The sequence below is a fragment of the Sprattus sprattus genome (assembly GCF_963457725.1).
Source record: "Sprattus sprattus genome assembly, chromosome: 2".
NCBI classification, from domain to species: domain Eukaryota; kingdom Metazoa; phylum Chordata; class Actinopteri; order Clupeiformes; family Clupeidae; genus Sprattus; species Sprattus sprattus.
The window spans coordinates 27,680,718-27,691,378 of record NC_137921.1 but is presented as its reverse complement, the minus strand read 5'-3'; the positions used below and the strand labels follow the sequence as shown (position 1 = coordinate 27,691,378).

The 10,661-nt window shown below is 41.6% G+C and overlaps 1 protein-coding gene across 1 annotated transcript in view; it reads left to right on the top strand.

The window, feature by feature from the left end:
• Nucleotides 1-3,625: 3,625 nt before the first annotated feature.
• rnf11b (ring finger protein 11b) overlaps nucleotides 3,626-10,661 on the top strand; it is a gene marked incomplete at its 3' end in the record, with an annotated part of 20,681 nt that continues 13,645 nt past the window's right edge. Inside the window, exon 1 of the mRNA XM_080860654.1 lies at nucleotides 3,626-4,097. Coding sequence (XP_080716780.1) covers nucleotides 3,975-4,097 — 123 coding nt within the window. The 5' untranslated portion in view covers nucleotides 3,626-3,974. The remainder of the gene's footprint in view (nucleotides 4,098-10,661) is intronic.

Genomic DNA, 10,661 nt, shown 5'->3' with positions numbered 1-10,661 from the left:
CCAGGCCTAGCCCAGCCCAGCCTAGCCTAGCTAAGCTGGCCGGAGGCCCCACTGAGGATCCTGCAGTCCTGGAGGACCACGAAGGGACGGAGAGGATCCGCACGCAAACCACTGGAAACAGCCAGACCACTGGACTGGCCTCGCCATGAACCTCTGAGACCACCCACTTTAAGACAACACACACACATACACATACACACACACACTCGATTACTTTGTACAAATGCATAATTAATCCACCAATCAGTCATCATTAATCTATGCTTGTATTGTCCCATAAGGGCCTTTTGGTGTGCAGAAAAGAGAGCCACTCTTACACGAGTAATCCGGTCATGGGTGTTTGGAGTGAGGCTGCACACAGATAATCTAGTAGAATACACATGGGGGGCACTGTAGCTCACACAGTAGCCTCAACCACATTCGGGCTTGAAGCTGAAGTAGGTCACAGGTTCAAATCCGCCCCGATGCCATTTCTCCTGTCCACTCCCCACCTCTTCTCCCTATCATTTCCTGTCCAACTCTGCGCTAATCTATCCATTAAAGGCATAAAAGGCCAAAAACAAATATTTACACACTCACACACAGTCACATACACACATAGTGCATGCAGACAAACATGCAAACATTAACACTAGGTCATATCAGTGCTGCTGTACGGTGTGAGGTCAGCAGGTTTAGATTAGGAACACATGGCTGGGCATGGATGGACGCAGCCACTGCTCCATAGGCTTCCATCTTCCCATGTTCCCATGCACAGCCTCTTCCCACAGCCACCCCCCCACTCCAACTGAACATACATATCTATCAGTGCTCCTTCTTATAGGCCTTCTTACAGTCACATGCCATGATGCTTGGGTGATCTCTCTTGCTTAAACATTTTTATTTTATTCTTGATGCTCTTTCCGTCTGGGGGGGGGGAAATTACACAAATGACCATAACCATGTGAAGTAATGCTAAATGTAGAAGCTTACATTTTTATAGTAAAAATACCTAATTTTATAGAAAAAAATATTAGACAAACTTCATGAAGGACTAATTTCAGGGATCTGTTGCTATCTGAAGGTGGTAGTCACCTCACATCTTTCGGGGGGGCTGAAAATCGCTTAGGTATAATGTCTCTTTGTTTCTTTGCAGTGATACATGCAACAACGTTCTGATGCGTTACTCAAGTATATACGTAGTCAAACAGACATCGAGCCCCTTGGAAATCAGGTGTTCTATGGCGTCTGCCATGCCTGCATTCACCACAGCACATCTGTGTCTTCACATTAGGGGTAACTCTATGGGGGGCTGGTGTTTGCTCTTTCCTTTTAGTATTTATTCACTGTGACGGCGTCTCTTTTCTGCAATTGTCCTGTTATAAGAGGGCAGATGATTGTGTCTTTTAGAAAGGCAGAACCCCCATCCCTTTCACGTCATGTGGACCTTATCCAGATAGTCATTGAGTGCAGACAAGCAAGTCTTTCATATATCTGCAGGGAGGCCAGGCCGCCAGCTCCTCCGTGAGTAAAGCATTGACAGCCGGTTTGAAACTCCTACACTGTCACACACACACAGAGCTGCAGCACACGTTTTGTCACGTCCCCAAATTTATTGAGGAAAATGGACACACCAAATACCCCCCCCCCCCCCCCCCCCCCCCCCCCCCCCCCACACACACACACACACACACGTTCTTTCAATGGCATTTTGAGACAAATCAACTTTATTTTACCCTTGAAACACCCATGAAAGCATGTCCAAACTGTCATTGATGCTAGCATGAGTATGGCTTAATGTGATCAGCCTTGTGTTTGCAGCAAAACAGCTTTAAAGTGAACACATTTGAGTGTAATAGTTAAATAACCCATTGCATCTGCAGTGGAAGAAAGGTATTGTGATACAATTAGAGGTAATGTTAAGTTTCAGTTATTGTGTATGTATGTGAATGCATATCGGTGGAGTATGGAGTGTTTTAGGGCCCTTGTTAAAATATCACAAGGATAAAGTGGAAATATCTTGATGATGTATTATTTTGATGAAAAATTGCCCTCTTTTGGCCTCTACTTTTAAGAATCCCAACCAAAGCCCATGTCCTTGGCTCAGGTTGACATTTGTTTTACGGTGATCTGCAAAATTGTGAAAATCAAATGGAAAACTAGCAAGTTCCATTTACCCGATTGCTGTTTTTTTAGTTTTTTTTTAAATAATAAGATGTATTATTATTATTATCTTCTGTGGTGGAGGAATATAAGGTTTAAGTGGTTTCCATAAAAACAGCAGACTCCTCACCTGAATCAACCTTGGTCTGAGGATCCTTTCCATATGATCTGGCTGTGGACTTCCATTGTAAATGTTATTCTCTGTCGGGTCATTCTTTAAAGGCTCCTCTCTCTTCACTCTGACTCCACAGCTGGTTCGCTGAAGGAAGACTAGAACCTCATGGGTACACTGTTAGACAGAGCGTAGAGTTCTTTATACTTGGTGCATGGCTACTGTGCAGATTGACATCCCTGTACATAGTGAATGTTTGTTTTGTATAACGTGAGATTAAATCATGGAAGCCAAAGCAACTACTTTGTTTGTGATCACTCTTTTATTCAGTGTTTTTTGGTGGTAAAACGTTTAGATGTCCTATAATAATATTTCTGAAGCCAACAGAGGTAATTTTTGACAAAGTTACTGTAATATTCTATTCATACTGTGTGAGCGCTTCTATGACATGTCAACAAACACAGAGACCGAAACAGAAACAAAGACTAGGCTTCTATAACTTTAACAAAATATTCTGCAGGTAACTAATCAAAATCATATAAATGTATTACAGAAGACATAATGCTCACATGGCATACAAAAAAATGGCATTTCCTTCTTGCAGCCTTGGCCTTTCTCAGTGATTAAACCATAAATATATCTGTCTCTTGGAGGCGGCTTATCAAAACCTTAGCCATTTCGTTCCTCCCTCAGTTGTAAATGACAGACATGTCGAACATTACGTGACCTACTTGTTTCGACGCTTTCCGAGTCCAAAGGTATTTGTTGTCGCTCAGTAGTCAGTGTGTGACGTGGTGTCCATATCTACAGCACATGCGAAGTGGGCTCGGAGGACTGTCTGTATGGCCAAGGCTGGAGCCTGGCGGGCATGCGTGTCTCGCGGGCAGCTGTATTTGGGCGAGCAAAAAATTAAACGATGTCATGTTTTTAGTGAAAAAATAAAATAAAAAGGTTCACCACAGTCATTTAGAAACATCGGCAGACATCTAAAACCGCGGCCAAGCTTCCATAGATATTTGTAGCAATACATGTAGCTATATTATTAAGAGCTGATGTGGATATCAGTGGATATTGATATGTAGTGAGTTTTTACGGTTTGAATGTGTATACGATAATGTGTTACAATGAGTGAAGGGTTGTTGATCGGTACTCATATCATTTAAAACTATACGACACATTTATAAATATGAATACAGTCCGTGTGTAGGCCTACTTCCTCTCAGGCACACCCCTCTTTCTCAAGTTCGTGGAGAAAGCCCGAATGTGATTGGTCTATATCAGAGGAGGCTGTCTTTTTACTAGCTGCCTGTATGGCTTTGTTGCCTGTTATGCCGGATTATGAGCGAGAAAAAGTATCTTGTTAGGGAAGTAGTCAACGGATGGGGAAAGAATGTTAGTCTGGTAAAGATTGATAACCTAAATAACGGCCCTCTTTACATTTAAATTGTGTCAGGTTTAGACAAAGTTGTGGGTGGCTGGGGTTTGGAAGACTTTGATCGGTGCTTCATGTTTTGCGCAAAGGTGCCACTTCGCCAGGTTCTTTGTGTTGAGATGGTTTGTTTTTGTTTAACATAGGCTCTCGTGGCGAGATCTTCTGCAATGTATGAGTGCTAGTTTGTCTGATTTCCTGCGGGAGCCACGGAAATCAGCTCCGAGAAGCTGGGTTTGGGTGTACACGTAGTTGCGAAGCTAAATATTAAAGGAAAGCGCCTGAAAGGAGATGGGAAATTGTCTTAAATCTCCAACGTCGGATGATATATCTTTGCTTCATGAGTCACAGTCAGACAGGGCTAGTTTTGGTGATGGAACAGATCCAGACCAAGAACCACCACCGCCTTACCAGGTAAGATATCAAACCAACAAACGTGTTTATAACTGTTAGCTTTGTTACAGCCTTAGTTATATTTATTGTCGGTTGTACGTGGCAGTTTGGTTCCTATTAGCTGGTCTGCAGCTCTTCATTTTGAAGTGACTCAGGTCGCATTCTCGAACAGAAGGGGGACATCGACTTGTTTACAAAGTGCCATTTAAGTTGAATGTTTACACTGTTTTGAAAGCGGTTGTGACATAATCTCCCTTTGTAGAGGTTAATCGTGGGAAGTGCACACAGGGGAAACCCATTTTATCTCAGTGGGTTTGTTTAAATATACCTACTACAAGGGGCCATGAAGATGACCTATTCTCGTTTTTCATTATCTCGCTGCGTTTCTCTTTGCGGATGTCCGCAGTAATGCTATAGATACCCATCCCTGACACAGTGGTTAAGTTTGAGCACAGTTGTCAGAGTTATGTAATTCGCCAAACCAGAACAGCTGCCTAGTGTGCTGCAGACCACATTTTGTGGGGGTCCGGTCGCAGCTGACGCTGAAGCAGGTCTGCCGCTGTCCAGGACCTGTCTGCTTTTTTTCATCTACTTACAGATATACTACAAGAAGTTATTTGTTTTGTTTGTTTTGCTCTTTTATACAACAGAGGCTTAATTTATAGTTGTCACTTCTGCAACATTGTACTAAATTACAGTGTGGCATTACAAAGCATTATTGCCAACATGTAATGTGACTACAATACATCTGATTTAGACTGCATTAATTAATACTCCTGAATATAAAACATGAATATGGGCATGCATTACACGGCCTATACAGCATACACATGTAGTCTCTCCAGAGGTAAAAGATATGGCACCACATGCGTGCTGTGGACAGTGTTGTTTGGCCTACTAATCTTCAATCTAGGCTAAAATGAGGAAAGAACTGATCACTGTAGCTGGTCATAAGGGCAAAGTGTACCAATAGGTTGTCCGGCACATGGATATAAAACCAACAAACGTACGGCCATGAAATGATGTCAGGTCACACTGTCCTAAGTGCTTTTGCATCCTCGTTGTTTGCAGAGTTTCTTCACGTGACACAATAGTTTTACTGAATGATCACAAGTGAGAAAAATTGGTTGAAGTTATGATCCCCAGTTTATGAATAGACAAAGAATACACGATCCACAAGAATAGCTCAGCCAAGTGGCCAGCTAAAACCTCATGTGACTTCTTCTGACTGGGTATGGCCCTGTGCAATATCCTGGCCTGGGCCCTGTTCGGCGTACAACTGAAGCTAAGATAATTAATTTAGCTCACAACATGAGATAATATAGCTCGCTAAATGAGAACAGGCCAAGCCTGTCTGGCGACGTGCGCTAAGATACTTAATCGTCCAATTATGTTGTCCCACGCTAAACTCGTCAGCTAAATTGCGCGTGCACGTCCTGCTTCAAAAGGCAGGAAAGGTCCGTCACCAAAACCATGATTTTTACAAAAATCTAACAACTAGGTACAATAGTCGAAACTCAAAGAAGAAGACAAATTTTTTTCTCCGCTAAGGCAGGATATGACCATGAACGCGTTATTAAGAATTCAAGACCTTAATCATGTCAAAATTCAACACAGCCGCGGCTGCGACAGCAATACAAGAAACTGTCTATAGGCTGTCTAACACGTGATATCTTTTCCGATGTCGAATACAGTCCCGCTCAGCAGTATTGGCACCCCTAGTGAATATGAGCAAACAGGGTATGAAAAAATATGTCCGTGCTGTTTATCCTCTTGGTGTTTCACTCAAAATATTCACAAAAATCTTACCTTTACATTGAAGTTAAATTATTGTAAGAGAAAACAATGGTTGAGATTAAATAAATATTTTTTACAAAAACATGTGTACCACTATTATTGGCACCCCTAGAAAAATCTTATGAATGAAATCTAACTGAAGTATATTTCCAGTCATGTTTTACATTTTGAAGTTCACCTGTTTAATTATGAACTCTTAAGAGGTTAACCATGACTTCCTGTTCCACTGATGTACAAATATGAGATGACACAGGCCAAATTCCATTAGTCATTCATCACAATGGGAAAGACCCAAGAACACAGTGACGATGTGCAATAAAAAGTTGTTGAGCTGCACAAATCAAGAAATGGGCACAAGAAAATCTCGTACCAGTTGAAAATACTCATTTCCACTATCATGGAAATAATAAAGAAGTTTAAAGCGTCAGGTGATGTTAAGAATCAGCCTGAAAGACGACGTGTGTGTTCATTGACCCCACGCACCGTGAGGAGGATGGTTCAACTGGCAAAATAATCTCCAAGGATCACAGCTGGAGAATTGCAGACATTAGTTGAGTCTTGGGGTTAGAAAGTCTCCAAAACTACCATCAGACGCCACCTACATCACAGGTTGTTTTGAAGGGTTGCCAGAAAAAAGCCTCTGCTGTCAATCAACAACAAACTAGAGTGCCTACAGTTTGCCAAATGGAAGTCAGACTTTCAATGGGACTGAGTTAAATGGTCAGATGAGACCAAAATAAAGCTTTTTGGCAAAAACAACAAAGGTGTGTTTGGCGTAGACAGAAAGATAGCCATACAGAAAAGCACCCCATACCTACTGTGAAGTATGGTGGCCGATCTTTGATGTTGTGGGGCTGTTTTTCTTCCAAAGGCCCTGGACATCTTGTTAGGATACATGGTATCATGGACTCGATCAAATACCAGCAGATATTAAATGAAAACCTAACAGCCCCCTCTAGTAAGCTTAAAATGGGCCATGGTTGGACCTTCCAGCAGGACAATGATCCGAAGCATACCTCAAAATCAACACAAAAATGTTTCACCGGCCGCAGAATAAAGGTTTTGCCATGGCCATCACAGTCCCCCGACCTAAACCCCAAACAAAATCTGTGGGATAAGCTGAAGCCGAGTCTACAAGCGTTGACCTCAGAATCTGAAGGATCTGGAGAGGTACTGTATGTAAGAATGGTGCCAGATCACGTGCCATGTGTTCACCAACCTTATCAGGCATTATAGGAGAAGACTCAGAGCTGTTATCTTGGCAAAGGGAGGCTGCACAAAACATTTAATTAAGGGGTGCCAATACCTGTGCACACATGTTTTGAAGAATAATATTTATTTAATGTAAAAAAAAAAAAAACTTTTTCTCTCAATTATTTTACCTCAATGAAAAGGTAAGATTTTTATGAATATTTTGAGTGGAAGACCAAGAGGATAAACAGCAAAGACATACTATTTTCATAGCCTGTTTGCTCATATTCACTAGGGGTGCCAATACTGCTGAGCGGGACTGTATGTGACTTTGGTGCAGGCGGTTAGAGCTCATGGATTGCATGCACCAGATCGCTGGTTCGGCCCCCTTCGCCTCCGTAGTAATTGTAGTTTTACAAATCGCTTTGAATTAAACCGTCTGCGAAATGACTAAATGTAAATGTATTAATAAGAAATTCAATAAATTGAAGCAATTCAATTATTTTGTGTGTATTTCTCTCTTCTTATCATGCATCCACCTTTTCTACAAAAATGATATGCTGTGAAGTAGACTGAGGTACACTTTATTCACTACTGCACAAAAACTAGACACATTTGCAAAACTATACGTTTGCAATGTTGCATTTGTTGATGACGTATGGTTAATAACATCGTGATTGTAGAAGGGACATAAAATCAAGATCTTAAACAACTTTCGCCAATATCTCCGAATGGGAGATGGGTTACTGTCAATATAACACTGTCATACAATTATGAGTGCTTTGTTCTCCGCATCGCAGACATTACAAAAATGTAGGCTACCACTCACAAAAAAGGGAAAATGGATCTTGGCGGATCGCAAAGAACTCTCTCCCTACGCTAATCAAACTATCTAATATGACTCCTTTTAGTCCTTGGTCAATGGGATCCCTGCTTTTGCCAGGGGTGTGGCAAGATTAGCCAGCTAAACTTAGTATAGCCTGCCCTGGAGCAGGTTAGTGCTAAGTGATATGTTACTATGGTAATTTATCAGAAATTGCTTTGCCGAACCCGATAAAGGGGAGTTCTCTTTTTTTAGCCTGGAATCTAGCTCGCTAAACCGCTTAGTGAGCGTTGCCGAACAGTACCCTGGTAGCAGACATTGTTGTTGTTTCATTGGTTATTGTTGTTGTTGTTGTTGAATTGTGTTGTTGCAATATTTAGACGTTTCTTTGAAAAATGGCCTGGGTGTAGAGCAGTGGCGGTCCGTGCATTTCACGACTAGGCCTTCAGCGATGTCCCACACGATGTTAAACTGAGTGAATCCACCTCCTAATACCATCATTATGACGCCATGGCTCTCGAACCATTATATTTATACAGAAAGGCAGTATAAGTGAGCATTGCATCACCTTAACATAGTCGAGTACAACAGACTTTATTAATATTTCCGGAGCATTTAAAATCAATACACCCGTATTAACAATACATTAAGAGTAGTAAACTCTCAGTTAAATGATCGCTTGGATATTACTGTCACAACTTAAAAATAAAACGCGATTTTCAGGGATTAGTCTACAAAGTTTTATTAAGTCCACCGAAAGTAGCCTATGTGAGCTTTAACAAGTTTGTCCACTAAACATCGCATTGTCCCACCTGCAAAGCAGTTTCATTAAACGTCCCATCCTCACGATATCCAGTTTTTCTTGAAAGTTCCGTCTTGAAAATGGCGTTGTAATTGTATCAAAAACTGGAATTATCAAGTTGGTGTAAACTAGTTTATTTGAGTTGGTTAATGTAATTATATTTAGTCTAACCAATTGAAACAACTAGCATAATAAGCATTGAAACCGATGTACGTCGTTTAGCCAGCTAAACTGAGCACTGAAGCACTGCACCGGTCTGCCTCAGTATCCAATCAAAGGACGTTTACGTGTCACGTTCAAAGCGAGGAAAGAAATCTTTCGGGCCTTCTAGAAGGCCCAGTGTCGCCAACTCGAAATCTGATTGGTTGTCACAACTGTCTGTTTCAGTTCATTCAACTTAAATGAACTGAAACAGCCAGTTGTGATAACCAATCAGATGTACACGGGCCTTCAATGTGAATTCTGAAGGCCTCAGGGAAGAGTTCTGTTCTCGGGGAAGATTTCTAGGAGCGTGGCAACACATGATAGCTGAAATATGATTGGATGAAAGCTCTAACATAAATTAACAACGCTGGGAGCTATGAAATGAAGATAATGGACTATGGGGAATAATTTAATACATATTTATGAAAAGAAAATATTAAAATTAAATGTATTTTATTACATTTATTTTCTGATGATGTTTAGGCCAGCAGAGAAGGCCTTGAAGGCCCTGACGGACCACCACTGGTGTAGAGACACCAGGGGCCCGCTGGAGAGCCTGAAATCATTTTCAATCTAAGCACATTCCTGCAGGGGTTGCCAAGAATGCTCTACAGTGTTTTCTCTCTCCCTCCCTCCCTCTCTCAAAATGAACTGCTGCTACCGGCTAAGAACAGTGTGAGCTAAAACTTTGCGGGGGACGAGGGGGTTCTTTTTAATGCTAAAAGCAGTTTGTTCACTCTCCGCAAGTTAAAAAAATGCTCAGTTTAAGAACAAGAGGGCCAGTTGTGTTCATTAAGCCTCTAAAAGTCCAAAACAGCTTCATTCCTCAGCTACCAGACTGCATTCACAGGCTGGGTCAAAACCAGCGGAGAGCTTGCTTCTCATGCTCTTAGAAAGCTCCATTAGGTGGAACAGACAGCCTGTAGTGGACTCCAGCTCTTCTCTGAAGCCTATTCTCACCTACCAACTCTCTCTCACACACACACACACACACACACACCCACTCACACCCTCTCGCTAAAGCTCTTTGTCACTGAGGAGTGCAGGTCTCACTCAAGTGCTGTTTATACGAAGTCTAGTTTGTTTGCGTCCGATCTGTTCATAATACAGATAGCCCTATCATTTAGAGGTCGTTTACATGGACCCTAGATTGTCAATCTGATACAGATAGCCCTATCATTTAGACGAGCACTCTCTATCCGCACTCTCTATCCGCAACGATCGAAGTCTGGGGTAGAAAGTGAGTAGATTTGAATTGATACGGGGGCTGGTGTTCGTCTGCACGGTTTCACGCAACCTGATGACGTCATTGCCCCACGTGATCGCTTTTCGATCTCCAACCAATATGTATATATGACTTGTTCTCCGTCCACTTCTCACTCGTGGTGGGTCTCGAATTCACTCTCATTATTATCCAGCCTACTGATTTTTGATTAGCCTCCTATCTTGATCTTATATTTTTTATTCCGACGTTACATATCTTTCATGACCACAAATATAAATTGGCCAGCGATTTAATTTGCTTTTTTATTCATAAATTGGTGTAAAATGGTCGGAGCACAGCCTCATGGGAAATGGGATGAGAAGACATGTCATGTTACTGTTCCAAACTCTTATTATCAATAGAAAATATAATTCATTTTCGCATAACCTTTAGTCTGACCACTGATTTTATTAACCACCTAAATGTAATGTTGCTAATTGGATTTTGAATGTCTTGTGTAATGTGTTTATCCGTGTGCTGTGCTCCTTTACCATGTGCTGTGTA